The 27,249-nt window shown below is 32.6% G+C and overlaps 1 protein-coding gene across 1 annotated transcript in view; it reads left to right on the top strand.

Moving 5' to 3' along the window:
- The window catches only part of LOC136987413 (uncharacterized), a 272,592-nt gene that overhangs the window by 221,267 nt on the left and 24,076 nt on the right, over positions 1-27,249 (top strand). Inside the window, 6 exon segments of the mRNA XM_067285148.1 lie at positions 1,267-1,369; positions 11,196-11,346; positions 13,131-13,197; positions 13,285-13,351; positions 14,438-14,526; positions 26,463-26,592. Of these exon segments, the coding sequence (XP_067141249.1) occupies positions 1,267-1,369; positions 11,196-11,346; positions 13,131-13,197; positions 13,285-13,351; positions 14,438-14,526; positions 26,463-26,592 (607 nt within the window).

Below are 27,249 nucleotides of genomic sequence, written 5' to 3'. Positions count from 1 at the left end.
CCATAAATTTACAAGGCCAGCCACCATAACTCAGCCATAAACTATCATGATGTTGACTCCTTCCCCATTGCCTGGAAGTCTTTCTATAAAATATAAACTCCTTTTTTCCTCCCCTCCTCTCTTCTTACCTCATACCATCTTCCCCCACACACTTGTTTGGCAATCCTAACTTTTTCTCAGCGGTTGTTGCCTGAAAATGCCCTTTTAACATGGCCAAAAATGTTCGTACTTAGTTTATAATTTTGTCACTGGTTTGTTAGGTTTTTGCAGTGTTTATTATATTCCAATTTTTTGAAAGATGATTTTTTTAAATGTATGAAATGTCTTCATGGCAAAAATATACTTTCTTTTTAAAATAAAATTTTATTTATTTAATACTGTTTGTAATTAAATACTTAAAAGATAATTTTGATTAATCCAATGATTAAAGGAGTTTATAAATATGATATTTTAATTTAATGGCATACAATTTATTAAAATCACATTTTTAAATTTATTGTTATAATGCTTAAAATGTTTAGAAAAAACTTGAAGATGGTTAAGGTGTAAACAAATAAATGTTGAATATGTATTCGTATGAATTAAAAAATCTTTTGTAAGATCAATTATTTTGTGCCATTAATAACAATATTTCTTTCTCACATAAAATATTGCTGAACTTTGTAGATTATTTAGCAATTTAAACATTTCCTAATGATAATATAAATCATCTTTAACAGATATATTCAACTTAGCAAAATAAAATTAACCATCAAATATTTTTTTATTTTTTAAAGATTCTGTTTTTGTTATAAAATTTGAAATAATTTAAACTACATTTAATCAAAACATTTATATATAATATTAAAATGCTTTTGTAAAACAATTTAATTTGCAATTTTTTATTTGCATTAGAATACTAAATCTTAGCTTAGTTAGATCAGACAACTGTTAAAAAAGTGATGATGATTAAAGGATAGAAAAAGTTTTTCAATTATAAGAGCAATTAAATTGAAATAAAATACAAAAAATAATATGAAAAACATAACAATGAGACAATGAAATTATCTAATTTTAATATAATTTGATAGAAAATTTTTAAAGTGATAAAATAATAATATATTTTATGTATTTTATTATATACCATATTTACTATAATAAGTTGAATTTTTCTAAATAAAAGTAAAACTCTGATTTGTAATTAAACTATTACTATATTCATTAAATTAATTACTATTTGACACAATATAGAAAAAAAGCAATAATTATTATATTTTTTGTATTTAGACACATCAAAGGTGCCATAACAGCATTAAAAATTCAAGTATGTTTGGCTCTTTTAGGAGCTTACATAACAATCATGATTGCTATTAGTGACATTTTACATGAGGTATGTATGCTTTAATATCTAATTTATTATTTCATTAGCTTTAAAATTTTAAATATGAATTAGTAATTTATCAAATTATCAAAAATAACAATAAATTCAATATACTGAATATATTTCCTTTAGTTAATAAATTTAATAACTAAAGGAAATATATTCAGTATATTGAATTTATTGTTATTTTTATTATATAAATACCTGTAAATTTGTGTTTGTTTATTTGAAATATATATATATATATATATATATATAGTAGCAACATGTATTGTTCAATGTTTTGTAAATGACCAGGACAATAACTTCATTAAAACTGGTTCTGCTTGTACTTACATACATAGGAACACATAATGGCCATGTGCAGAAAATTAAGGGTTAATGAAGCTTTAGATTTAATAAATGATAATCCTGGATCAGATATAGATACTTCTGATACTGAAACCAAAAAAATTGTATTCAATTCGAGCACTGTCAATGTAGATGGACTATCGGTCTTATATTGTGGTTGTTTGTAACGAGAGATTTGTAATTCCGTGAATAAATGTTACAAATAGAAACACGGAAACAAATATGTGTGCGACAAATATTCCTTTAATGCTCTCCGAACACTGTTCTTTCTTTTATTTTGTTACAAAGATCCCAGCTTGACAGATTTATACCTTAGTATCCACACAGGGAAATGGGTCACCTTTTATTCTCGTACTAGTATATAATACTCGCACGCGTAACACAAAACCTTGATAACTGACTTAAAAACTAATCTTATGGCTACCTTAAAACTAATATAACAGGGAAATGGATAGGCTTAGGAAAGTATAGAAAAGATAGACAAACAGATAGTAAATATCTTGGTCCACGTTGGTAAATCGATATCCTCGATGAAGTGCCCTTTCACAATTGTGATCTTTTATTCTTCTCTACTGATTCAGCAGTTTGTTATAGAGGTTCTCCGACTCTCTGTGTCCTATAGTCCCTTGTACCTCTTATTCTCTGGCCTCGACAGTCCTGTCTTATATCTGCCGTCTCCTTTCTTTCTCTCCCTTCCGAGTCTTGAGCACTGCCTTGTACGTCCATTCCTTTCCAGGTCCAGCCAAAAAGTGTTCACCACTCGTCTTTCTCTTTGCCTCGGGCTTTTGTTTCTTTTGTCTATTTTCCCAAATTTGGGGAAGTCCTAATACCCTTCTCCTTTTTAATCAAAAGTAAAAATACCTTACAGATGGATACTAGTCCAATCTTCACTGCTTGCCATGTCCAATCACAGGAACAACTGTTTCCATTGCAGAGACAGCCTTTCTTTTACAAAGAAATATATTTTTAATTGTGTTGGGATTGTCACCTGTGGACATTTTAAACTGTTTTGCATATTTGTGCAGAGGCATAGCCTCTTAAGAAAGGTTGTCTCTGCAATGGAAATAGTTGTTCCTGGTGATTGGACATGGCAAGCAGTGAAGATTGGACTAGTATCCATCTGTAATGCATTTTTACTTTTTATTAAATTGTAATTCTGCCAGCCCTTTTTACAAAGGAACCCTTCTCCTTTGTTTAACTCTTGGTTCTCAGAAAGGGTAATCCTCCCCGTCAAGCAGTAACGGTGATATGGAAAGTTCTTGAAGACAATAGAAAGGAAATAAGAAAATAGAAATGAAAGAAGAAAATAGAAATGAAATAAAGGAATTATGAACTATATACAAACTATAATATGGCTGACAGCCACAAGATCATCTATATCTATATCTATACTAATACTAATACTAATACTTACTAATAATATATAAAGAGGTAACTAAGTTTGGTTGTAACAGGTAATCTTCGAAACTACTCATCCAATTTCAAAAATTCTTTTGCCAATATTTAGAATGGACCTTTAGGGTGGACATAGGCTATATATTATTCCGTTAAACATTCATATAAGTTAAAAGATATCATCTAGGATTAAGGCTTTTATGTCCAACAGATGGCGCTAACTCCGACGACCTAAGTTTGCTTTTCTGTGAGGATGGATTAAAGCAGATCATTTTCTATCTATCTATACAAATAAAAATGTAACATTCGTTTGTTCCCACCGATTCCTTTGACATTTTGACACAATGTTGCATTTGAATACGCACATGTTTTTATCTATACTTCTATACTATTGATAATACAGTAGAGCATCGATTATCCAACTCGATTGGGGACTGGGGTTGGTCAGATAACTGAAAAAACGGATAACCAAAAGGTATGAAAAAATACATTATTAGTATAGTATATTAGTATATCCCATGTAATTAGTATATTAGTATATTGCTATTAACCTACTTCGCATTGAATTTTCATCGATGTTAAGCCTAACAAAATTTTTTTTAAAATAATAATTGTCGCTAAAAATTATTTCTTTATTTTGCACAAAATAAATACAAAAATAAAGAAAAATTGAAAATTAAGCCTGGTTGAAATACTGGCCCCCCTTTCATGGTCGAGCCATGTTGCCAGCTAAAACACGCAAAAATTTAACAAAAATAATATTAAAGTAGCCAAGACATAGCCAAATATTGTAGCACCACATCACTAGCAGACACTTGAATTTGCCGACTAGAACGCGGTCGGTTAACCGATGTGACGGTTGATCGGGGGTCGGATAATCGATGCTCTACTGTATTATAAAGAGGTAACTAAGTTTGGATGTAAATTCCGTTAAACACTCATATAAATTAAAAGATATCATCTAGGTAAGTGTTATATTTTTGGTGTCAGCGGGTAACGAGGCGCAAGACGCATTTGTATACGAGATAGTCATGTGGTCGGCAAGATTCGCAGTGCATGTGTCCGAAATCATGTTTTCGTTGACAAATATGTGTAGAAAAATTTAACAACATGCCTAAAAGAAAATCACAACTTTCACGGCAAACATCTCGGACAAGAGCAGCTAAAATATGCCAAGCAGAAGGCTCACAGCAACTCGCTTGCCAAAATATAAGAGCATTGCAGGTCCGTGCTAGGGAATCTAGCTGTGATCGCTCCGAGCAGCTTGCTAGCCTTAGACAGCATGTCTCAGATGCACATGTTGTTGCTCACGGGAATAGATCAGCTTTCAATTATGATCCAAATATAGATTATGCTCAGCTAAACACTGTAAAAATTGGACGAATGAACAGAACTTGCCCTAAGTGCTTTGCTAAAAAATGGAGTGATGAACCAAATGGTATGTGTTGTGCTGGAGGCAAAGTGGTTCTCCCTAATATACAGGAACCACCACAACCAATAAAAGATCTTTTGCCAGGCAGTCATCCATTATCTGCGCATTTTTTAAATAACATACGCAGGTATAATACACTGTTTCAGATGACATCATTCAGTGCTAAAGAAATTCACGAAGAAAACTTTATGCTTACATTTAAGGTAGAAGGGCAGGTGTACCATTTGATTGATAGTCTCTTCCCACCTTTAGGTCAAAGTCTGCAGTTTCTACAGATTTATTTCATATCTGATGCCAATCAATTATCATTGCGATCTAATATTGCTTCCAACCTAAAAATAGATTTAATCAACAAGTTGCAGTCTGCATTAAGCAGCCATAATATATACATTCGCAGTTTCAAATACAACTTACAGCATAACTTTTCATCAGACAACTTAAAATTAATAATTTATGCCGACCGCACCCCCAACATCAACATCAAGGAAGATACAATTCACCTACAGTAAATGAAGTTGCAGTCTTATTAGTCGACAAAAACAAAGGACCTAGGGATATAGTGATTCATTGTAAAGATAGCCACCTAAAAAGAGTATCACTGAATTACACTGTGCGTATGATCCCTTGCAATACCCTTTAATGTTTGTAAAAGGTGAAGATGGTTATTATTTGACAATCCCTCAACAAAATTCAGCGAGGAATAAAACGGTAATAGTTCATGTATGCAGTTTTATGCATATAGGATGATGATCAGAGCTGATTGTTTTAATCCCTTACATTACTACAGAGATTTGTTCAGTCAATACTGTGTCGACATGATGGCTAAAATGATATCAGAAAGACTAAATTACATACGTCAAAATCAACAACAACTGAGAGCTGACTACTATATACATCTATGAGATACTTTAAATCAGGATGCTAATGCTAACCCTGCAAATATTGGACAACACATCATCATGCCTTCAACTTTCACGGGATTCCTGCGTTATATGCACAAAAAAACTCAGGATGCTATGACGTATGTCCGAAACTATGGGAGACCCAATTTATTTGTGACATTTACTTGCAACCCAGAATGGCCACAGATTAAGGAACAGCTATTACCTGGCCAGCAGTCATTCGATCGTCATGACATAATTTCCAGGGTATTCCATTTAAAGATAAAGAAAATTATCAAGTTATTCACAAAAGACGAGATATTTGGTAAAATCAAATGCCATATGCTCAGTGTTGAGTGGCAAAAATGCAGATTACCACACTGTCATATGTTGTTTTGGTTGGAAAGAAAAATACAACCAGATGAAATTGACAGTGTAATAGTTGCTGAATTACTGGATAAAGATGACGGCCATGTATTATTTGATATTGTGACCAAAAATATGGTGCACGGACCCTGTGGAGATCAAAATGTAACATCACCATGTATGAAAAACGGTATTTGTTCAAAAAAATACCCTCGGCATTTCATCAACAACACCCAGACCGGAGAGGATGGGTATCCAGTATATCGTTGCTGTGACGCTGAAAATGGTGGTCGGAATGCTACCTTGAACATCAGAGGAAGAACGGTTACTATAGACAATAGGTGGATTGTCCTGTATTCCCCAATATTGTGTCAATCATTTAACACCCACATTAATGTGGAATACTGCCATTCAGTTCAGGCGATCAAATATATATGTAAATATATGAATAAAGGATCGGACCAAGTTGCTTTCAGCATCAGAAATCCTCATGACGAGGTGGAAAACTATTTAAATGGCTGGTACATAAGTACATCAGAATCTGTCTGGAGAATATTAGAATTTCTGATCCATGATTGGTATCCTGCTGTTGTGCATTTGGCTGTACACTTAAAAAACTGTCAAAGGGTGTACTTCATGGCATGAACGGCACAACAACTTGCCCAAAATCACGCAAAACCACACTTTTAGCTTTTTTTGAGCTCTGCAACACGGACGAATTTGTAAAAACTCTATTGTACCATGAAGTCCCACACTATTATACGTGGGCTAATAACAAATTTTCAAGAAGAAGGTGTGGTCAAAACATTGATGGGCATCCAGGCATAAAGAAAGACGCTGCTTTGGGAAGAATATATGGTGTACAGTACATTCTTCTCAATCTGAGTGTTTTTATCTCAGAATGTTACTGCATCACGTATGTGGTCCAACCTCATTCAAGAACTTAAAAACTGTAAACGGAGTTGTCAAAGAAATGTATCAAGCAGCTTGCTGAGGTAGAGGTTTGCTCAAAACTGATGATCATTGGGAAAATACTTTGAGAGAAGCTTCGATTTTGCAATGTCCATTGAAGCTGAGGGAGTTGTTTGTAGTCATTCTACTATTTTGTCAGCCATCTGAACCATTAAAATTGTGGGACAACTTCAAAGATTTTTGTGAAGACATCAGACACAGAATTCGACACCAAAATCAGGATTTTACTTTGCCTTTCAATGACAATATGTACAACAAAGGTTTGATACAAATCGATAATAAGTTATTGGAATTGAATGACAAAAGTTTAAGTGATTTCGGATTACCCTCTCCTATTCGTTCACGAAATGATGTGATGGGTACATGGCTGGTACGTCAGTACAACGTCACTGAGTTAACAGATTTTGTCAACAAAAATTTGTCAAAATTTGTCACAGATCAATTACAGGCGTTTGATACAATAATTGACAGTGTGACAAATAATAGAGGCAAAATTTTTTTTTGGATGCCCCAGGAGGCATGGGAAAGACATTCCTCACCAATTCATTACTAGCACAGGTAAGGCAATCTGGAAAAATAGCTATCGCAGTTGTTTCTTTGGGGATTGCTGCTACTCTGTTGAGTGACGGGAAAACTGCACACTCTACATTCAAACTCCCATTATCAGTATCTCTGGAGCAACAATCCGTATGTTCCATATGCAAAAACGGGCCTCTTGGAAAATTGTTACAGGACGCGTCACTGATAATGTGAGACGAATGTACCATGAGTCACAGAGCCCATGTTGAAGCTGTGGACCAAACGTTAAAGGACCTTAGAAACTGGAGTGCCATTATGGGGGGAGTTACTTTTGTGTTTGCTGGTGATTTTCGGCAGACACTCCCTGTAGTTACAAAAGGGACGCATACAGATATCATCAAAGCATGCCTTAAATCGTCTCCCTTATGGAGTTTCATTCAAAACCTGAACTTGCGAACTAACATGAGAGCCTATCTTAGCAGAGACACACACGACTTCCCACAACAACTGCTCAAACTTGGGGAAGGAGTTTTTCCTTCTCCAAATTTGAGCACTAACTGTGCTGAAATCATTCTAAATGAGACACTAGGTCAGATAGTCCACAGTCTGCAGCATCTTATAGATGCAGTATATTCTGGCCTTAAAAATTTACTTGAAAGAGACTTTCATTGGCTGTGTCCAAGGGCAATAGTATTGCCTAGGAACAACACTGTCAATGAAATCAACAATCTAATTATACAAAAAGTCCTCGGCCAAATCAAAAACTATAAGTCGATTGACACAGTCACTAATATCGAGGATGCAGTCCACTATCCACAAGAATTTTTAAATTCACTTAATCCTTCTGGCTTGCCATCTCACGAACTACCATTAAAAGTCAGTACACTTATCGTGCTTTTAAGAAATTTAAGCCCTTCTAACATGTGCAATGGCACAAGGCTACTAATTAATGACTTAAAAGACAACTTAATTGTGGCGACCATCCTCACCGGCCCTGCAGCTGGCCAGTTGGCAAACATCCCGAGGATTCCAATGATTCCCACGGACTTCCCAATATCTTTCAAACGGCTGCAATTTCCCATAAAAACATCGTTTGCGATGACTATTAATAAGTCCCAGGGACAAACCTTCTCTTTGGTTGGAATGGACCTACGAAAACAGTTTTTTTCTCACGGCCAACTATATGTTGGTTTATCACGAGTTGGAACTTCACAGAAACAGTACATTTTGCTACCAAAAAATAACACGACATCAAACATTGTGTACAGAGAAGCTCTAAGCCACTAATAAATTTAAATATGTCTACCACAGATAACAACAGAAATTACAAAATACAAAAGAGTGGAATATATAATACAAAAAAAAAAACAACAACAACATTACTTTAAAAAATCGTGCAAAAAATTACAGGCAAATATAAAAAATACAAAATAAAATAAAAATATATACAAAAATATATAAAAAATACAAAAAACGCTAAAAAAAACTTTCCGCAACTTTCATGTACACGTTAAAAAGTTAACAATGAAAATTTACGTGATTTTTGAATAAAAATACTTACTTTAGGAGAGTGATAAAAATTTGTATATTGATTTTTTACTGATACTGTTATAGTCAAAAACTGAATTCCTCGCGGGCGAAACCGCGGGCACAGCTAGTGTTTGATATAAGACTGATGGCCTAGGAGAAGTTTGAGAATTTCTCAGATAAACAATATTATAGAAAAGTCTGTTAAAGAACTAGATTATAATTCAAATAATGACAATTGTGACTTAGTGATTCTGACTACCAAAACAAATTTTTGAACCTTTTTTTTTTTATCCCATTTGGTGCGATCTGATACATATCAGACTTTTTTAAATTTAAAGACATTTTATTCTAATTTTTTATTAACATGAACAACCAACAGAACAATCATTAAAAAGAAAAAAAAATCCTTTTTTTTCTTTTTAATGATTATTCTGTTGGTTGTTCATGTTAATAAAAGTACAGATAAATTCCAAAATATTATAACAAATATTATTTGTTCCTTAAATTCAATTTCTCGAACTGAGTAAATGTAAAACACACTACACATATAACCAAAATCCAGATCCAGCAAGAAACTACAAGAAAACTGCCTTTGAACTGTAAAGGTCAGTCTGCCTGATGATGCTTCTAATCCAGTTTTTCTTGCTGGATTTTGGTTATGTGTGTAGTGTGTATTTATTTGTTCCTTTTTTTGTAGTTTTGTAGTCCAAAACTTCCCAGTCTTTAGAGTTATTTGCAAGGGCTTACTCCAATCTTGAAATTGTTAATAAAGTTCAAAAACAAGAAATTTGAACACCAATAAACAAATTCTGTCAGTTGACTTTTGGAAGAGTAATGATAGTTCTACTTAATCCAAGTTAAATCAAACTTGGATTAAGTTGACAGAATATTGTGTAGGTTTTCAGAAGTCATCCATTTAAGTTTTTCCTCTCTTTAACAATAAAATTTAGAATATTCTTTATTATTTAATAAGGTGAACAAAACTGAGTAATAATTTGAATAAAAGGAAATACTTCAATTTATCTGTCAAAAAAAAACTTGTAAAAATGTATAATGAATCCATTAAAAGCATATTTCAATTCTTAATTCTAAGTTTATTCTATTTTATTTTTAAAAATACTTTTTATGAATATAATCAGCATTAAAAAAATACTATTCTATAAAAAAATTAAGTGTAAATTTTATTATCTAACATAAAATGATGAAAGGATCTAATATAATTTTAGAACAAAATCCAGAGATGTAGCCACACAGGGTTATCAAGGGACAGCATTTCTTACATTAATGTTATTTTGCCCTTAACTTTCTGCCAGCCCTCATTGCCACTTCATATGGGTTTAAAAGTAAACAGCATAAAAAAGTTACAAGCATTTGACCACTGATCAAACAGAAAACAAGTACATCAGACTCAAATACATAAACAGTTATGAGGTAAATGAAAATAAGATTTAATACTTGTTCTTGTTCAGCTTTTTATTTTTTTATGGAGCATTGTCATATGCAAACCAGTGAGCTGCCACATTGGTATGGCAGATCTTTACATATTAATTTATTGCTAGTGATTTTGGACTATTGCATTTTTATAGTAGCCTACCTATCTATGCTAAGTTTACACAAGCCATCAATGATGTGGGTTCCCTCACTTTATTTTTTCTTCTTATTCTTCTTCATCCAATTCAGCAAAAAATTAATGGATGTGGCAGTAAGATACATTGAACAGCAGTGTGAGTCAACTGCTGCTGATGTGATGTTTATTAGAAAGTGACACAATTTTTCATTCAAAAAAGCAATGATTGCAAAAATCAAAGAACAATCACAGAGTTTTTTTAAGTGAGTTTAACTGAAGACTGTACATAAAGTATATGCAGTATTTTAGTTTTTCATTGTACCTAGTATATTAACAAGGTAAAGCAATACACATTAGTACAATATATGTATTTGATAAATTGAGGTGCAGTACATATGTATTAAATCATTTTAAAATGACAATGTACTTATGAATTTTCATTTACATACTGATATGGTATAGTATTTATATTCTTCTGATTAACCAGTCAGGTGTGATCCAGTAAAGGTTGATTAAGAGGGTTTCCACTGTATATGATTGTATTATGTTGTATTAAATAAGTACATAACCTCCTTATGTACAATTTCATTTTTAAAAAATGAAAACACCACATTTCCAAATTTGAATTATTGCAAAATGATGATAATAGCAATCTGCTGAAAATATTTACACTTTACTATTTTTATTAGTGTATCTATTTATTTGAAAATAATTATTGTTTTTTTTTTAAATATTATTTGTTTATTTCATATTGAGATTATATAATATACAGTATATAATAATCATTTATTTATATAAAGTTATTTGTTTGTTTATTTTCAGAAATATTATCCCCATATTGTCTCTCTTATTCAGTTCTTCCTTTTAGCAGCACTTTGTATGCAGTTGTGCCTTGGACTTACTATTTATACAGAATTAGTAAATCTTAGGAATATTCGTTATTTAGAACTTAAAATAGCTTCAATGGGATGGGGTAAGAACTTGTTTTTCAATTTATATAAATTTTCAGTTATTTTTTTCAGAGATTTTTATGAAAAATTAAATAAATCATATTACATTACATTTCACATTCACAGGTGCGACAAGATGTTTATATCAGTTTTAGTTGTTGGAAATTGAGCATAAATCAAGGGCTGAATGCATTTTATAATTCAGGATTTTAAACTTTTGTTGTACTGCTTTAAAATAAATTATTTAATTTCTTTTATAGATTTGAAAATATTTCTTTTTATTTATTAAATATCCTTAACTATTGAATTTTATTGCTGAGTGTCAAGAAACAAATAAACATTGATACAAACTTGCACAAATAATATGGGAACAAACTTTCTTAGTCAATGAAAAGTTATCATCTGTGGATTATATGCCACTACAAGTTGTAGGCAGGAAATTGTACAGATTATTTAGTAAAAGAATCAGTTTTGGTATGTAGTGTTTAGAAAAAAACCAATTGATTCCAGTGCCATCACTGAGTGCACTATGTTTATACTCAATTTTCCATCAGTATAATAATACAGTTGCTTCCACATTACCTATTTCATTACACATAGTATGAGTTTCCTTTATTTTTGGATGAAGAATTTATCTCAGACAATTGAAAATGACATGGACAATGGAAAATGACTAGTGAATTAAAAGTTACTTTTCAACTATTTTAAAAGCATTGTAGCTGTACGCTATACTTTTTTGTTGTAAATATAGATTTAAGTTTAGTTTGATATCTTTCTTTTTCCTATTCTTTGTCTCATCCCCTTCTAGAACTTTCTTGCTTTGTCTTTCTGGTTCATTATCCCTTGGGTGGGATTACCAATTCTGAGAAAAGGAGTACGTAAACAAAGGGTGAGGCAAGGCCCTGGAGCCGATGAACAAAGGGTAGAGACACTTTGGTCGGGACACTCAACGAGTACGGACTGAGAGAAGGAAGGCTCGATATAGCTAGCACGCTAATCGGGAGACCACGGAGTTGCGAAAGGGAAACTTGTACTCAAATCTTGAAGAATAAGGTCGGAATTTGGGTAGCCACTCGATCGAATTTTAGACGATTTGAGGCTACGTTCACCCTAAAGAACTAGTAAAGGAATTGAAGAGCGCCGACGCATAACATCGAGGTGCAACATTTACCCCAAGAAAAGCGTAAGATTAGTGTCTCACCCAAGTCGTTAAAACCAGGAAAATCCCGGGTATTTCTATTTTTTCTCATTCTTCTATTTTCCATCTTCTCGTCTTTCCTTAGTTGTAATTAGCATAAGTATTAGTTTGTAAGTTTCGGCCCGCGTATAGTTGTCGCGCGCGTTGATCTTTTGTTCGTTAGTATATATTGTAGCGTGCGTGTGTATAGTAATTACTTGTAGTTGTTGGGATCCAACGAACTTGTTTAGAGCGATAATAAATTACTTTGTCACGTGAATGAAAATCTAGTCATTTATTTGTACTTGTCGCCCTAAACTTCACAGCATGCATTAATCATGCAGTAATTCTTTGCTGTATTACATCATTCCTGTGCACTGAAAGAACTGGCACAGATATCCAAGTTTATTTACTGAACTCATCTATAGTTATTTTAGCAATTCTGATTTCCATTGATTCTCTTGTACATTTTCATAAATTTTAATTTTTGATTAATATAATATTTACATTGTTTCATATCTATAGTAAAAATAATCATTAAATTTCAAAAGTTTTATGATTTTTGATGAAATCAAATTAATTGAACTATATTTCAAATTTTCTTTTATATCTTATTATTTTCACTCGCAGCTGTTCCAATGATTGTAGTGGGAGCAACACTTGCAGCTCAAGTTTTAGAAGGATTTGCTTTGGAAAGGTTGACTTTTGCAGATAGTTATTATATTAAAACTTAAAATAATATGAAGATATAAAAATTTCTTATATAATTTATTTATTTTTTCAGTTGGTGGTTAAAAATTCACACAAATTATTTTTATGCTTATGTTACATCAGTTTTAGCAATATCTTTTGTAAGTATAATTTTATATTACATTTTCTTTATTAGATTATTTTTATATTCATTAACTTAAAAGGCTATTAATGAAAGTTAATAATAATAATACAAATTTATAATTTTATTAATTAATTTATAATTGTCTAGAAAAGATTTTTGAAAAAAGCTTAGACATGTAATTCACAGAAATAGTAGGTTGACAATGTTCGACTAATTGTCACAGAATCATTGTAGTTCAGTTGATCTAACTGAAAAATTTCTACTCATATCTGTATGAATTAATCTTAAAGTTATGTATAAACTTTTAAATTTATCAAGTTTTAAAGAAAGAGAGCTTAAGTATGTTAATATATGCCATTGAAATCATACTAATTTAAGTCACGATCTTCAGCCAAATGACCAAGGTAATCAATACATCAGCCTATTGCTCTAGGAGACCTGAGATCAAATCTGAGCAATCAATCTCTAGGAATTTTTTGGTGTGGTCTCTCCCAGATACAACAGGCCCATCCCTCACCACTCAGCCATCCAACTATGGGCCTGGCCAAACCCATAATGGCCTCACAATGCTCACAGAGCAGAAAAGGTTAGAAAAAAGTGATGGTCTGAATCATTCTTCTTCAGCTAACGTCATTAGCAAAAGTATATACAAAAATTAAATTTTTGACCAATTTTTTATTTCAAATATTTCCTAGGGATGAAAATTAATTGCCAATAAAATATGGCAATTAATTTTCTTTCCATTAAATAATAATACTAGTTTTGTATCTTAAATGTGTAAGTAATATGCATGTACCTGAATTAAAAAATTAAGAAAATATTTACTTTCAAATACAAAATTTATTTATAAATATAGATTGTTATTTTGTATTTTGAAAATTATTAATTTAAAGCTTTTAAGCAGTGGTTTAGTGAGGAGTTTAGTGTTTAGCGTTCTATTCTATAAATATGCTAATTAACATAGCATATTTAAAGATATATTTCATATTTTTTATTTGTTTTTTTAAGCATAAATTTTTTCAATAGTACTTAAATTCTTTTAGTATTTTTAAACAAAATATATAATGCTATTATCATTTATTTTGTATTTTCATTCTTTTAGTTTCAAGTGTTATTATTTCTGACAGTGAAAGCAGAACTACGTTGTCATTTAAAAATAGATCCATTAAAACAGAACAAATTGAAAAATAGGTAAATATTACAATATTAAATTATATTTTTTAAAAGTAAAAGAGATAAAGCAGTATTTAAATGATTTATAAGATAATATGTTTGATTTAAAACCATTATCAGTTTATAATAAAATAGTTAAATTAAAATCATTTTAATGTTACTTTTAGTTAATAAATAATATCACTTTTGATTAAAAACAGTGATTATATGAGTTATTAAAAAGGGACTATACATAAAAGAATTACTATAAAAATACTAAAAACAAAATACAGTATACAAATTTTCTTCATTAATGGAATAAATCAAAATTTTACAGAGTAGTACTGTAGAGTCCCACATTATCTTGTATAATCCCTTGATTATACAAGACAATGTGGACTGAATGTACTGTACCTTGCATAATCAAAATTTTGGGTAGCACAGATGTTTACTACAAAGTAATAGACAGAATGAAAGAATATCATTATAAAACAAAAGTAATAATCATTCCTAAAATTTATATTATGGGAAATTACCAGAGTAACTTTTTTAAACTTTGCAAATCCCTTTCAAGTACCACACATCAACCAGCTGAGATTCATAAAGTGACTTGTACTGTACTGTACAATGGAACCTTAATTAACGAGTAATTTGCATAATGAGCAAAACAAATTGTAAAGAAAATGACTCACTTAACAAGCGATGTTTTGCATAACGAGTGACGAGGAGAGGGAAAGTCCTGGATTGTGTGCATGCTACATCAGTCTGTGTTTAGCACTCGTTCTGCTAGCATCTTAGTGTCGCTTGTGATCACATATTTTTTCAAACTTGTGTTCAGACATATTACATATAAACATCAACAACAATAGCCATTATATAATAAACATGCCAAATGATATGCCAAATTCTTGGGCTATAAAAAGGCTATAATTAAATATTATAAATTAATTAATTTGACTAGAGGTAGGCAGTTATGCTGCAATCTCGTATTAAATTTAATACAGTGCATTGTATAATTTTTGTTGAATAAATGTTATACATAAAATATTTGAGTATACTTTTTGGCGTGGAACACATTATTGTATTTTACATTAATTTATACGGGAAATCACTTAACGAATGTTTCACGTTACGAGTAAGATTCTAGAACAAATTATGCTTGTTAAGCAAGGTTCCACTGTACTATGTTCTCTTGATTTTGTTAGTGAAGTATTTTTCCATAGTTTGCCAGAGATAATGTGATGAACTATGGAAAAAATAGTTCACCACATTAAATGGGTGAAACAAGTGTCAGTTAATCAGAACTCTTGTATTTAATAAAAGCAAATATAATAATGATATATCTATTTCTTTTTACTGTAATGAAAGATGTAATATTTCACTTTCAATACTGCACTTTTTTATTTTAAATTATTCATATCTTTAGTTTGTTGCTATTGATATTATAAATAATTGAATTTAAAATACAAACTTGTCTACTACAGTATTAGCAAAGACTCTATGAAAAGAAAATAATATTTATTTCATTAAGACATCCTTTTACTTTTTCTGCTTTTATGTTTATAACATGGAAAAGCATTGCAGTTGTGTCAGATATTACCTTCCAGGTTTTTTTTGCAAGTCTTAATGTTTTGAGACCCCTTTGAACCCAAAAGGTCAAAAAAACCAGGAATAAAATTTTGCAAGTGTGTGTGTGTTGGGGGCTATTTCATTTAATATCTCAGGATGGGGTAAAGATAAAGCAATGAAATTTTGCATAATAATTTGTATATAAGGGGCATTGATACTATTAAATTTCAATGGGGAAAGTTCAAGAAAGCAAGAAGGTAGAGGAAGGTCATGTCATATCTCAGGTGGTGTCGAACTTAATGAAAATTTTCATTATTATTGGCATTTACAATATTTTTAAAAACTCGTTTATACCCTCAAAATTAAGCCTTTTGCCTTTTTTATTAATTAATAATTTAAAAGTTATTTTTTAATAAAATCTCATAACAGCCTTATAGTTATGCAATGCATTACAGGATTTTTTTAATTTAAAAAACTTTATTTAACCACTACATTACAGCAATTATATAAGAAAAAATAAAAGAAACAAATTTAGATAATATAATGAATGTTTTTCATTATATATTTTTTTCAACTAAGAAAAGCTGATAAATAAACATAAAATTTACATATATAAATTTTTTTTATTTTAATTTAAAACAAGAAAAATAAAAGCTTGCCATTAATAAAAAAATAAAATTGTAATTAAAGCTTATTTCTGAATTTTGAATATTTTATTTTATTTTATATTCATCCTCATGAATATCCCAAAAATAAAATGTTTGGGGATTCATGAGCACTAGCAACACATTTTTGTTACTAAGGCTCATGAATCTTAGATGTTATCTCTTAACTAATTAGATAAGAAGAAAAAGATGGAGAAGAGAGAGAGAGGAAAAGAAAACTGATTTTAACAAAACAAAAATAAAAGATTCAAATGTTTTGTACTTTGAATTGAGAGATTCTATAAAAATGCATAAAACTTGTAACTTGTTGCTTTACCTCTGTATAATGTGTGCAGTTGTTTGTGGAGAAACAGTTGTGTGTGAAAAGCACCTCAGAAGGCAACATATAAGGGGCAGTCAAATGAAAATGAGACAGACTATATAACGAGCGTGGTGCAGAAGTTGGTAATGCAGGTAAATGTGTGTAAAGAAGTGCCCTCTATTGGGAATCAGGAAGGAACAGCACAAACATTCATCGCTATGCCATTTGTCTGTTAGACTTGCTTGAAGTGAGGTCGGCGAGTCGTATGTGCGTTCGACATCACTATGGAGGCTGGGAAAGAGGAATGGCGAGGTGAGTTTCTGGAACACGGCACCACAATTAACGCACAGCAGTACGTGGAAACTTTGCAAAAATTGAAGCGTGCCATCAAGCCCAACACCCAGGAATGATGACAGACAGCATCATTCTGTTGCAGGATAATGCCTGCCCACATGTTGCCAATGTTGTTTTGACTATGCTGCAGAAGTTTCGCTGGGAAGCTCTTACACATCCTCCATACACTCCCGATCTCTCCCCATGTGATTTCCATATTTTTGGAGCCCTGAAGAAAGACATTCGTTGCCGTCAATTTGCTTCAGACGAAGAGGTGCGCACATGAGTACAAACATGGTTCTGTAGGCAACTGCAAACATTTCTCCATGAAGGCATTGCCTGTCTTGTCTCACAGTGGGATAAATGTATTAACAGTTCTGGCAATTTCTTTTGAAATAATAAACAGTTTACTTACTTTTTTCCCATCTGTCTTGTTTTCATTTGACTGCCCCTTATATCTTTGTATCTGGACATTGGGGATAGCTTCCTAGAATTAGACATTGGTCACATTGTTACCAGTCATTTGGTTCTTTATTACATCAATGAGGGGATAGAAGGAGTCTATCTTGAGCTTTGAGACTGTCATCAATGTTGAGTGTCTTGCTGTCTTTTTTGGAGTTGTGGTCTGGTAACCTGTTCTACATTCTCTCTCTACAAACCCTTTTTTGCATTCATATATGGGAAAAAAACTGTAATTGTCAACTGAACTGTAATGAATCTTAAACAATATTAAAATATACACTTTTTCTGTTCAAGAACTATTGTAATTGAGATTGCAAATGTTTACAGTACCTTCACATTGATATTTTCAATGAAGTTCAATAATCTTGATTATACTGATAAAATGAAATGGAGAAGTTATTAATGTGTTCTAATTAAAGATTAGTATCTTATAATCTAATATTTTGATCAAAAGAATCAGTAGTGTAGATTTCACATTAATATCTCAGTCACCTTTCACATATAAGGTCAATCATGAATTAATAAGTTGATACTTGTACTTATTTTTTTGAGCATGCAGGAAACAATATGGAATATTATTAGAACTAAAGTTATGTAATGCTATATTCATTTTTCATACATTAGGAGAGATTGAGACAACATCTGCAGAAAAGTATGATTCTTCAAACACTCTTCTACTGTTTTATTCATGCACTTATTTTTTGTCAATGCACTTGAAACACTTTGTGATAGTTCCATTTATAAATCCTGGATCACTTTTTGTGAGAGTTTATTTTTTCACCAAACTTTCTACTCTTTAAGTGTACTGTGAGTAGTTGCTAGAAATAAAACCTAATCAAAACTTTTTTTATATTCATAATCTTATGGAACTGTGGTTATAATATAGTGAATTATATGAGAATTATCCATTATTTCCAATCAATAAAAAATTGAAACTTTTTGATTTATGTCTATTTTATCTAAGATATTCTTACTAAAACATTACTTAAAATGATTTGTAATGGAATTCACAAATGTATTGGATAATAGCATTTATCATTTATAGAAATAACTATATGTGTGGTGATAGGTGCGAAATGAGTTACAAGATATGATTTTATACAATAAATATCTTTATTTTGCGTGAAGTAAGACAGGTTTTTGGGATGCCAGCTAGTCTCTGTCCCAGTATAATACAAGCCGTTCTACAATTTGTATAACAGGTTGTTATCAATTCTACACTTGCGACACTATTAATTCCTGTCTTCAATAGATTTGCAACACATATAATATAAACTATAACTATGCACTTACAACTAATTACAACTAAGTGATGAAGAATTTTATAATCAGAAACCAATGATAGGATAGATGATAGAGGAAAGTGGGTACCCAAATACTGGTGACGATCTTGGGGTGGTGGATTTTCAGAACATTTGCTTTCTTGGAGGAGTTGGATAGTTCTTATTCTTTCCCAGTTCACTTCGATGGTAATCTTGGAGCTCAAGAATCTTTCTAGATCGAATTTTCCTTGATTCTTTCATCCAACTTCTTCTTCTTTATGCGCTGCTGAAACGTACCAGAGAATCTACTTCTTCCGTCCTGTTTTGTCGGAGTCCCAGCCAAGAATGGCTGTTGTTCACACACACAGCCCTCAGAGCCAAATTCCTCTTTTGTTCCAAAGGGATTAGTCACCACCACCCAAGAAGAAAGAGTTGAGAAGGAAATTTCTAGAAGGGACAAACACTAGACAAAGGAAAGAAAGGAAGCTATACAAAAATTAAAATAAAATATATATAAACTATGGCATCCAGCCACATATATTAAGACATGAAAACAAAATTTCTCTTATACTATAATAAGAATTAACTTTTAGTCAAATTATATAGTTAATTAATTTAAATTTATTTTGTATACTAGTACTTTTTATATATTAACAGGACTTATTATACTGGAAAATATGGATGCAGATAGTTCATCTTACAGATCAAATATAATGTTTTTTATTTAGTTTATATATAATCACCTAAAAACACCGGGTTGAAACCACTAACTCATCCAAAAACCTTTTACCGGTTAAAGTATACTCAAAGTCCCTCAGCGAACGTGTTCGGACACCTCACTGTCCTTTCTCAAGCTTTCTTCTCTTCTTAAAACGATTTTCAAATTATCGAACTCTTATTTCCGCGACGCACGTGCCAACCGAAAATTCAAATCGTTCAAATAGCTTCCGTAGAAATTCCAAACGAATAAAGCTTCAACTGAAACACTTATCTTGTGCTATTTACAAATTTTTTACAAAAAATGCTCCACAATTCCTTTAAAAAACGATCACGTGAGCAGATATATGCTGATGTAATACGATGCCAAAAACATACTCTAGGGTGCAAAACCATTCATACCCAACTGTGTCCGAACCCCTCTTATTCATATGCCTTACGTTATCCTCCTATCCTTTACGTTTCCCTTGTTTTATTCCGTCTCTTCTTTCTGCAGTAGTGCCTGCCATGCTAGCGATAAAGTTACTTCATCTTTGGCGTTGATTGGCTGGGATGACTGGAAGGCTTTACATATTTCTATTTGTTCCAACCATCTAATGTGGTCTGTGCATTTTGTGGTGACTAGTAGTTTAGCGGCCTTGAAGTCTGGGATGATTTCCGGATCCGACACATATATTGCTAGTAAAGGTTCGACTTCTGTACTGGTGTGAGCAAATAATTCACATTCAACCTTTTAAAAACCAGTAATAAAAATTTGAAAACAAACGTTTTCGACCGTTAACTCGGTCTTCATCAGGTTCTAACTATTGAGATTCAAAACTGTTCCAGAACGTATTCAAATTTTCGAATAGAACCGTTGCGCATTCGTGTTACGTGTTGGCATGCGTAATACGTGTGGCGCAAAACACAACGAAATTACAATCCATATACAAACGAATTAAATGGAGCTATGGGGAACATCCCCTTCGTAACAAAACTTCCAAGCTTGAGAAATGTTACACGCATCTTTAGAATTGATGCAGGTTGTGTGCAGTCCAGCCTTGTATATTTCCAGAGTTTCCAGGGATCGCAGATGGTCCAATCGGTGGGATATTTTAATCAATTCCGCGTTTTGCAGATCAGCACTTATGCCCAAGGTCGAGGCATAAGCAGAGAGGGTAGTGGTGCCTCTGTTGCGGTCGATATCATATTTATGCTCGCGTAGACGCTTGTCGAGCGACCGTTTCGTTGAACCGATGTATACAAGCTCTCTTTGGAATCTGCTATCCCATAATGGAACAGAGTATACCACCGGTGCCATTCTTTTATCTACGATGTCCTTGGAATTGCGCATGAGGTCATATATAGTGTTACGTCTCTTGTAAGCGATCTTTTTGTTGGTGTATGCGGCAATTTCCCTGTAAATGGAGTCTAGGTGTTTATTATATTCAACTACTACAAGTGCTTGAGTGGTATTGGAGTCATTAGTGCGTGTGTTGGTGTTGTCAGTACGATGCAAATGTGCAGACGCAAGGTTATGAACTAATGTACGGCTATAGCCGTGTCTTGTGGCTATGATCTGGATGCGCTCTAATTCAGATATGGTGTCCTCGATTCTGGAGTGGTGCGTGAAGGCTCTTTTCGTAAGGGCACAGAAGGCAGCTACCTTGTAAGAGAAGGTACATACGACCGGAAAAGATCATGCCTGACGTAGAAAACCTCATTTCTGGAATGAATGACGTACACAAGGAATATTACCGATGGAAATCTGCCTTCAAGATAATAGCTGCTAACAACCGGAAACAAAAGGATACGATTTGGAAACAGGTCACCAAATCCAAAAAATGGTTGGAAGACCATAACATAATCGTCCTCAAGGCGGACAAAAGCAAGGCTCTCGTGTTATTGAAGAAAGAAACATACACTTCCATGATGCAAACATACATCAACGACACAGAATGTGAACGCATCGATGATGGATTTGTCAACAAGCTACAAGCACGTGTGAAAAGATTTACACAAACTTGTTTAGCCAGAGAGCTGAACCTTAGCAGAGCAGTGGTACCTTCCCCTGATACCCCCAGGCTATTCGCGTTCGCTAAAACGCACAAAGATACGCCATCCTTAAGACCTGTCCTTGACAAGGCAAGATCCCCCACTAGAGAGCTGGATGCGGCGGTGCACAAGCGCATAATTCACGACTTAAACAATTATCCATGGACAGTCAGGAACCCACAAGAATTATTAGACGTATTGAGACCCCTCAACGTAACGGACCGTGCATACATCACTGTTCTCGATTTCGTTTCATTGTACCCGTCGATAAAAATCCAACCGTGCTTTTGCGCGATTAGAGATCTCTTACTAACATCGCACGGAGCGCACCGTAAACTAGTCCTGGAACTAGCCGACATTCTGTGCAACACTTCCTTTTTCCATTTCGACGACAAAACATATCTGCAGAAACGTGGTGTTCCGATGGGCAGCCCGCTGTCGGGCGATTTATGCGAGTTGGTCATTAGAAAACTGGAACAAAGAATCATACCCCTCTTTAATTCAGATATACATATTTATAGGAGGTACGTCGATGATATCTTTATCTTATGGAAAACTAAGCCCAATATAAATAGGTTCATCGATGCAATGAACAACAACCCATATGGACTCCACATCAAGCTTGACCAAATAAGCAACACAAATGCAAACTTCTTAGACATCCATATGCAAATAGATGGCAACACAATATCCACTAAAGTCCATTACAAACCATGCTACACTCCATTATTCATCCCTGCCGTTTCGGAGGACCCCTTCTCTTACAAGGTAGCTGCCTTCCGTGCCCTTACGAAAAGAGCCTTCACGCACCACTCCAGAATCGAGGACACCATATCTGAATTAGAGCGCATCCAGATCATAGCCACAAGACACGGCTATAGCCGTACATTAGTTCATAACCTTGCGTCTGCACATTTGCATCGTACTGACAACACCAACACACGCACTAATGACTCCAATACCACTCAAGCACTTGTAGTAGTTGAATATAATAAACACCTAGACTCCATTTACAGGGAAATTGCCGCATACACCAACAAAAAGATCGCTTACAAGAGACGTAACACTATATATGACCTCATGCGCAATTCCAAGGACATCGTAGATAAAAGAATGGCACCGGTGGTATACTCTGTTCCATTATGGGATAGCAGATTCCAAAGAGAGCTTGTATACATCGGTTCAACGAAACGGTCGCTCGACAAGCGTCTACGCGAGCATAAATATGATATCGACCGCAACAGAGGCACCACTACCCTCTCTGCTTATGCCTCGACCTTGGGCATAAGTGCTGATCTGCAAAACGCGGAATTGATTAAAATATCCCACCGATTGGACCATCTGCGATCCCTGGAAACTCTGGAAATATACAAGGCTGGACTGCACACAACCTGCATCAATTCTAAAGATGCGTGTAACATTTCTCAAGCTTGGAAGTTTTGTTACGAAGGGGATGTTCCCCATAGCTCCATTTAATTCGTTTGTATATGGATTGTAATTTCGTTGTGTTTTGCGCCACACGTATTACGCATGCCAACACGTAACACGAATGCGCAACGGTTCTATTCGAAAATTTGAATACGTTCTGGAACAGTTTTGAATCTCAATAGTTAGAACCTGATGAAGACCGAGTTAACGGTCGAAAACGTTTGTTTTCAAATTTTTATTACTGGTTTTTAAAAGGTTGAATGTGAATTATTTGCTCACACCAGTACAGAAGTCGAACCTTTACTAGCAATATATGTGTCGGATCCGGAAATCATCCCAGACTTCAAGGCCGCTAAACTACTAGTCACCACAAAATGCACAGACCACATTAGATGGTTGGAACAAATAGAAATATGTAAAGCCTTCCAGTCATCCCAGCCAATCAACGCCAAAGATGAAGTAACTTTATCGCTAGCATGGCAGGCACTACTGCAGAAAGAAGAGACGGAATAAAACAAGGGAAACGTAAAGGATAGGAGGATAACGTAAGGCATATGAATAAGAGGGGTTCGGACACAGTTGGGTATGAATGGTTTTGCACCCTAGAGTATGTTTTTGGCATCGTATTACATCAGCATATATCTGCTCACGTGATCGTTTTTTAAAGGAATTGTGGAGCATTTTTTGTAAAAAATTTGTAAATAGCACAAGATAAGTGTTTCAGTTGAAGCTTTATTCGTTTGGAATTTCTACGGAAGCTATTTGAACGATTTGAATTTTCGGTTGGCACGTGCGTCGCGGAAATAAGAGTTCGATAATTTGAAAATCGTTTTAAGAAGAGAAGAAAGCTTGAGAAAGGACAGTGAGGTGTCCGAACACGTTCGCTGAGGGACTTTGAGTATACTTTAACCGGTAAAAGGTTTTTGGATGAATTATTAGTTTATATAGTTAACTTATTAAATCAATTTTCAAATTTAGTCTGATAAATGCAGCAATTAGATATTTGGCTTTTTTCTTTATTTCTATACTCTTAGAAAAATTTTAAGTTTTTGTGAAATTTATATATTTTTGAAAGTTAGACTTTTAGAAAATTTTTTATGGAAGATTACAAAATAGGTATTTTGTCTTATCATTTTGCAAATAATTTTTTATCTATAAGCATCACAGTTTTAATATATTAGTAGTAAAATATTAATTTAAGTTAATTTGAAATAAATTTATATGACATGTTTAAAAAATTAAAATAAAATAATTTTGTAAACTTTGTAATTAAAATTTAGTTGGAGGTTTACATAAGTGTTCATTCATAAACCATGTCTTATTTTAGCTAAAGTTTAAACTTCTCTCATCTTTTGATGTTTAAATTTGGTCTTTACTCCCCCAAAAAACCATGTGGAATTCAAGATTCTCTTTTTGGAAAAATTACATTATGTCTCTCATCAGTCAACTAAATTTTTCATCCACCACTATTTTTGTTTTGATGGCATATAGTCTGAAATGTATTTCTTTCACAGCCCATACAGTTTGTATATCTATCCCAGTTGTGTTCCTGTAATTAGTTTTCTTAAGCAATCTTATGCTTACTTCTAACAATATAAATTTAGTAACTCAAGCTACACGAAATATATTTTTAATACCCACGAGTTACTACTTTCTCTCACACTTCAATTTAAACTAATGTTGTTCCATTTTTACTAAATTTCTCCAAATCTTCTGGAAGATCCAATCCTCTCACTTCTCCCAATTTATAAATATTTTTATGATCTTATGTATAATTAATTTTATTTTAAAAATTATATTCTTACTCTTACTCTGGTGTTATATTCCTTTAAAGCAGTGATTCTCAAAATGGGGGTCATGAAAAATATTTGGGGAGTCGCTGAAAAATTGATGCCAGATCGATTTTTTTTTCAAATATTTTATAAATTTACTATAGATTCGTGTTTAGAAATAATAGAAATAAAAAAATATAAAATAATTTTTACTTAAATAAATTGCATATATAAATAATAAAAACAATATAAATATTTAAATACGAGCCTAAATATAAAATTCATAAATTTGTGTACTATTGGGGAATCCCAAGTTCCACTCTCTGCCTAAACTATGATAGAACAGCGTTGCGTCTGTAGGCAAGTCGAGTTAGAAATACGGTAGAGCGTCGATTATCCGAAAACTGATCAACCAAAAACGTTTCAGTTGGCAAATTTGAATTTCCGCTAGTGCTGTGGTGCTGCAATATTTGGCTCTGTCTTGGGATACTCCGATATTATTTTAGTTGATATGTGTTTTTGGCTGGCAGCACTGGTGTGACCATGAGAGGGTACTTAAGGACGTGCCAGTATTTGAACGAGACTTTTTTCCCATCGTGAATGGTAAGTTTTGCTTGTTTTTCTGAGGACTATGTTGTGATGAATCGGAACGTTTTGAGACTAGATTAACTTTTGAAATATAATGTTGTTTGTTTTTAATATTTTTCAATATATTTATTTTGTTTGTGAAAAATAAAGAAATAATTTTAAAAAAAAATTTGTTAGTCTTAACATTGACAAAAGTTCAACCCAAAGTGACATGCAACAGAGAGAAATTTCAACATGGAATAGATTAATTAAACAAAAGAAATTAACTCCTCCTGAATTTAAATTATCCCCCTCCCTCCAGGATGTTTTTCTACACATACTCATTCTTCGGGGTCCTTTGAAATTTTTAAATGCAAAAGGGTGGGTTGCGGACCAAAAAGTTTGAGAAACACTGCTTTAAAGTACAGTTTATTAATCTTTCGAATAAAAACAGAAATTTTATATTTGGTATACTGATGTCAGCACATGATGTTTCATTGATTGTTTAAAACAAAATGCACACGTTTACAGTCCATGTGCTATATAAATGGGACAAAAAGTATTGCAAATAGTGCTTTTACTTAATACAGATCATGTACTGATGTTGCAAGAAAATAGGCTAATTTAATTGACTAATTGTAAAAATATCAATGTATTATTAAATTTAATATATAGATTTTTTTAATTTTTCTAAATTCACTTATTTTATTAAAATAATGATAACCACATGGTTTTTTCTAACCTTATCCCTTTCTCCCCTAAATTGGAATACATTGTTTATGGATGAAGCCTAAGTGAAAAATAAATAATTTTAATAAAATTAAATTCTGACATGAAAACATCATCTCTTTGGAATTATTTACAGATCAAGATTGCTACATAGGTCATTAATCATCAGTTCAACTCTCTTATTAGTTTCATTCTCAAGTATTTTATACATTAATTTTGATGATAGCATCTTTAAGTACTTTTTCTCCCTCTGTTCAGCATTTTTGGTAAGTAAATAATCAATTTTTATGTATTTTTAACTAAAAACTGCTTACCAAATAATTTTGCTAATATACTATACTGCTTACTATACTATACTATTTATATACCGCTTACCAAAATAATCTTGAGTTAGCAATTATTTTTGCAATATTATTTTATTAACCTTATCCCTAGTTAAATGTATTTCAGTAATAATGTATTGTCTATATGTTATTTTGTATATATATCACTCATAAAACCAACACCAGCAAATAACAAGAAAAAAGGAAAATTTACAAACGTTTTCATCTATGTGAAATAGACATCCTCAGGTATATACATTATCAAACAAATGGCTAATGAAAATAGAATGTTTTTTAAAAGTTCAAACTGATTACATGATTCGAATACCTTAAGTTAAAATTTATATGTTTGGGATAAAATTTCAATATATGTATATTATTTAAACAATAAATGAATAAATAATCAATTAATTCCTATGATTTAATATCCTCCATAGTTTAAATTTTCGTTAATGTGAGTTTATGTCGGCAGAATCTAGTTCAAAAATGGCATGCCGTGCTGTGGATAGCATGTCCATTTCCTTGAAGTTAATAGCAACTCTCTGTTTAATTGCACAATAGATCTCAAGTTCTTCAAGGTATTTGAGTTGTTGTGCTTTA

This window comes from Centruroides vittatus, unplaced genomic scaffold (genome assembly GCF_030686945.1).
Source record: "Centruroides vittatus isolate TY-2023 unplaced genomic scaffold, ASM3068694v2 scaffold_1782, whole genome shotgun sequence".
In the NCBI taxonomy this organism is placed as follows: Eukaryota; Metazoa; Arthropoda; class Arachnida; order Scorpiones; family Buthidae; genus Centruroides; species Centruroides vittatus.
This window is presented reverse-complemented; position numbering and strand designations above follow the sequence as displayed.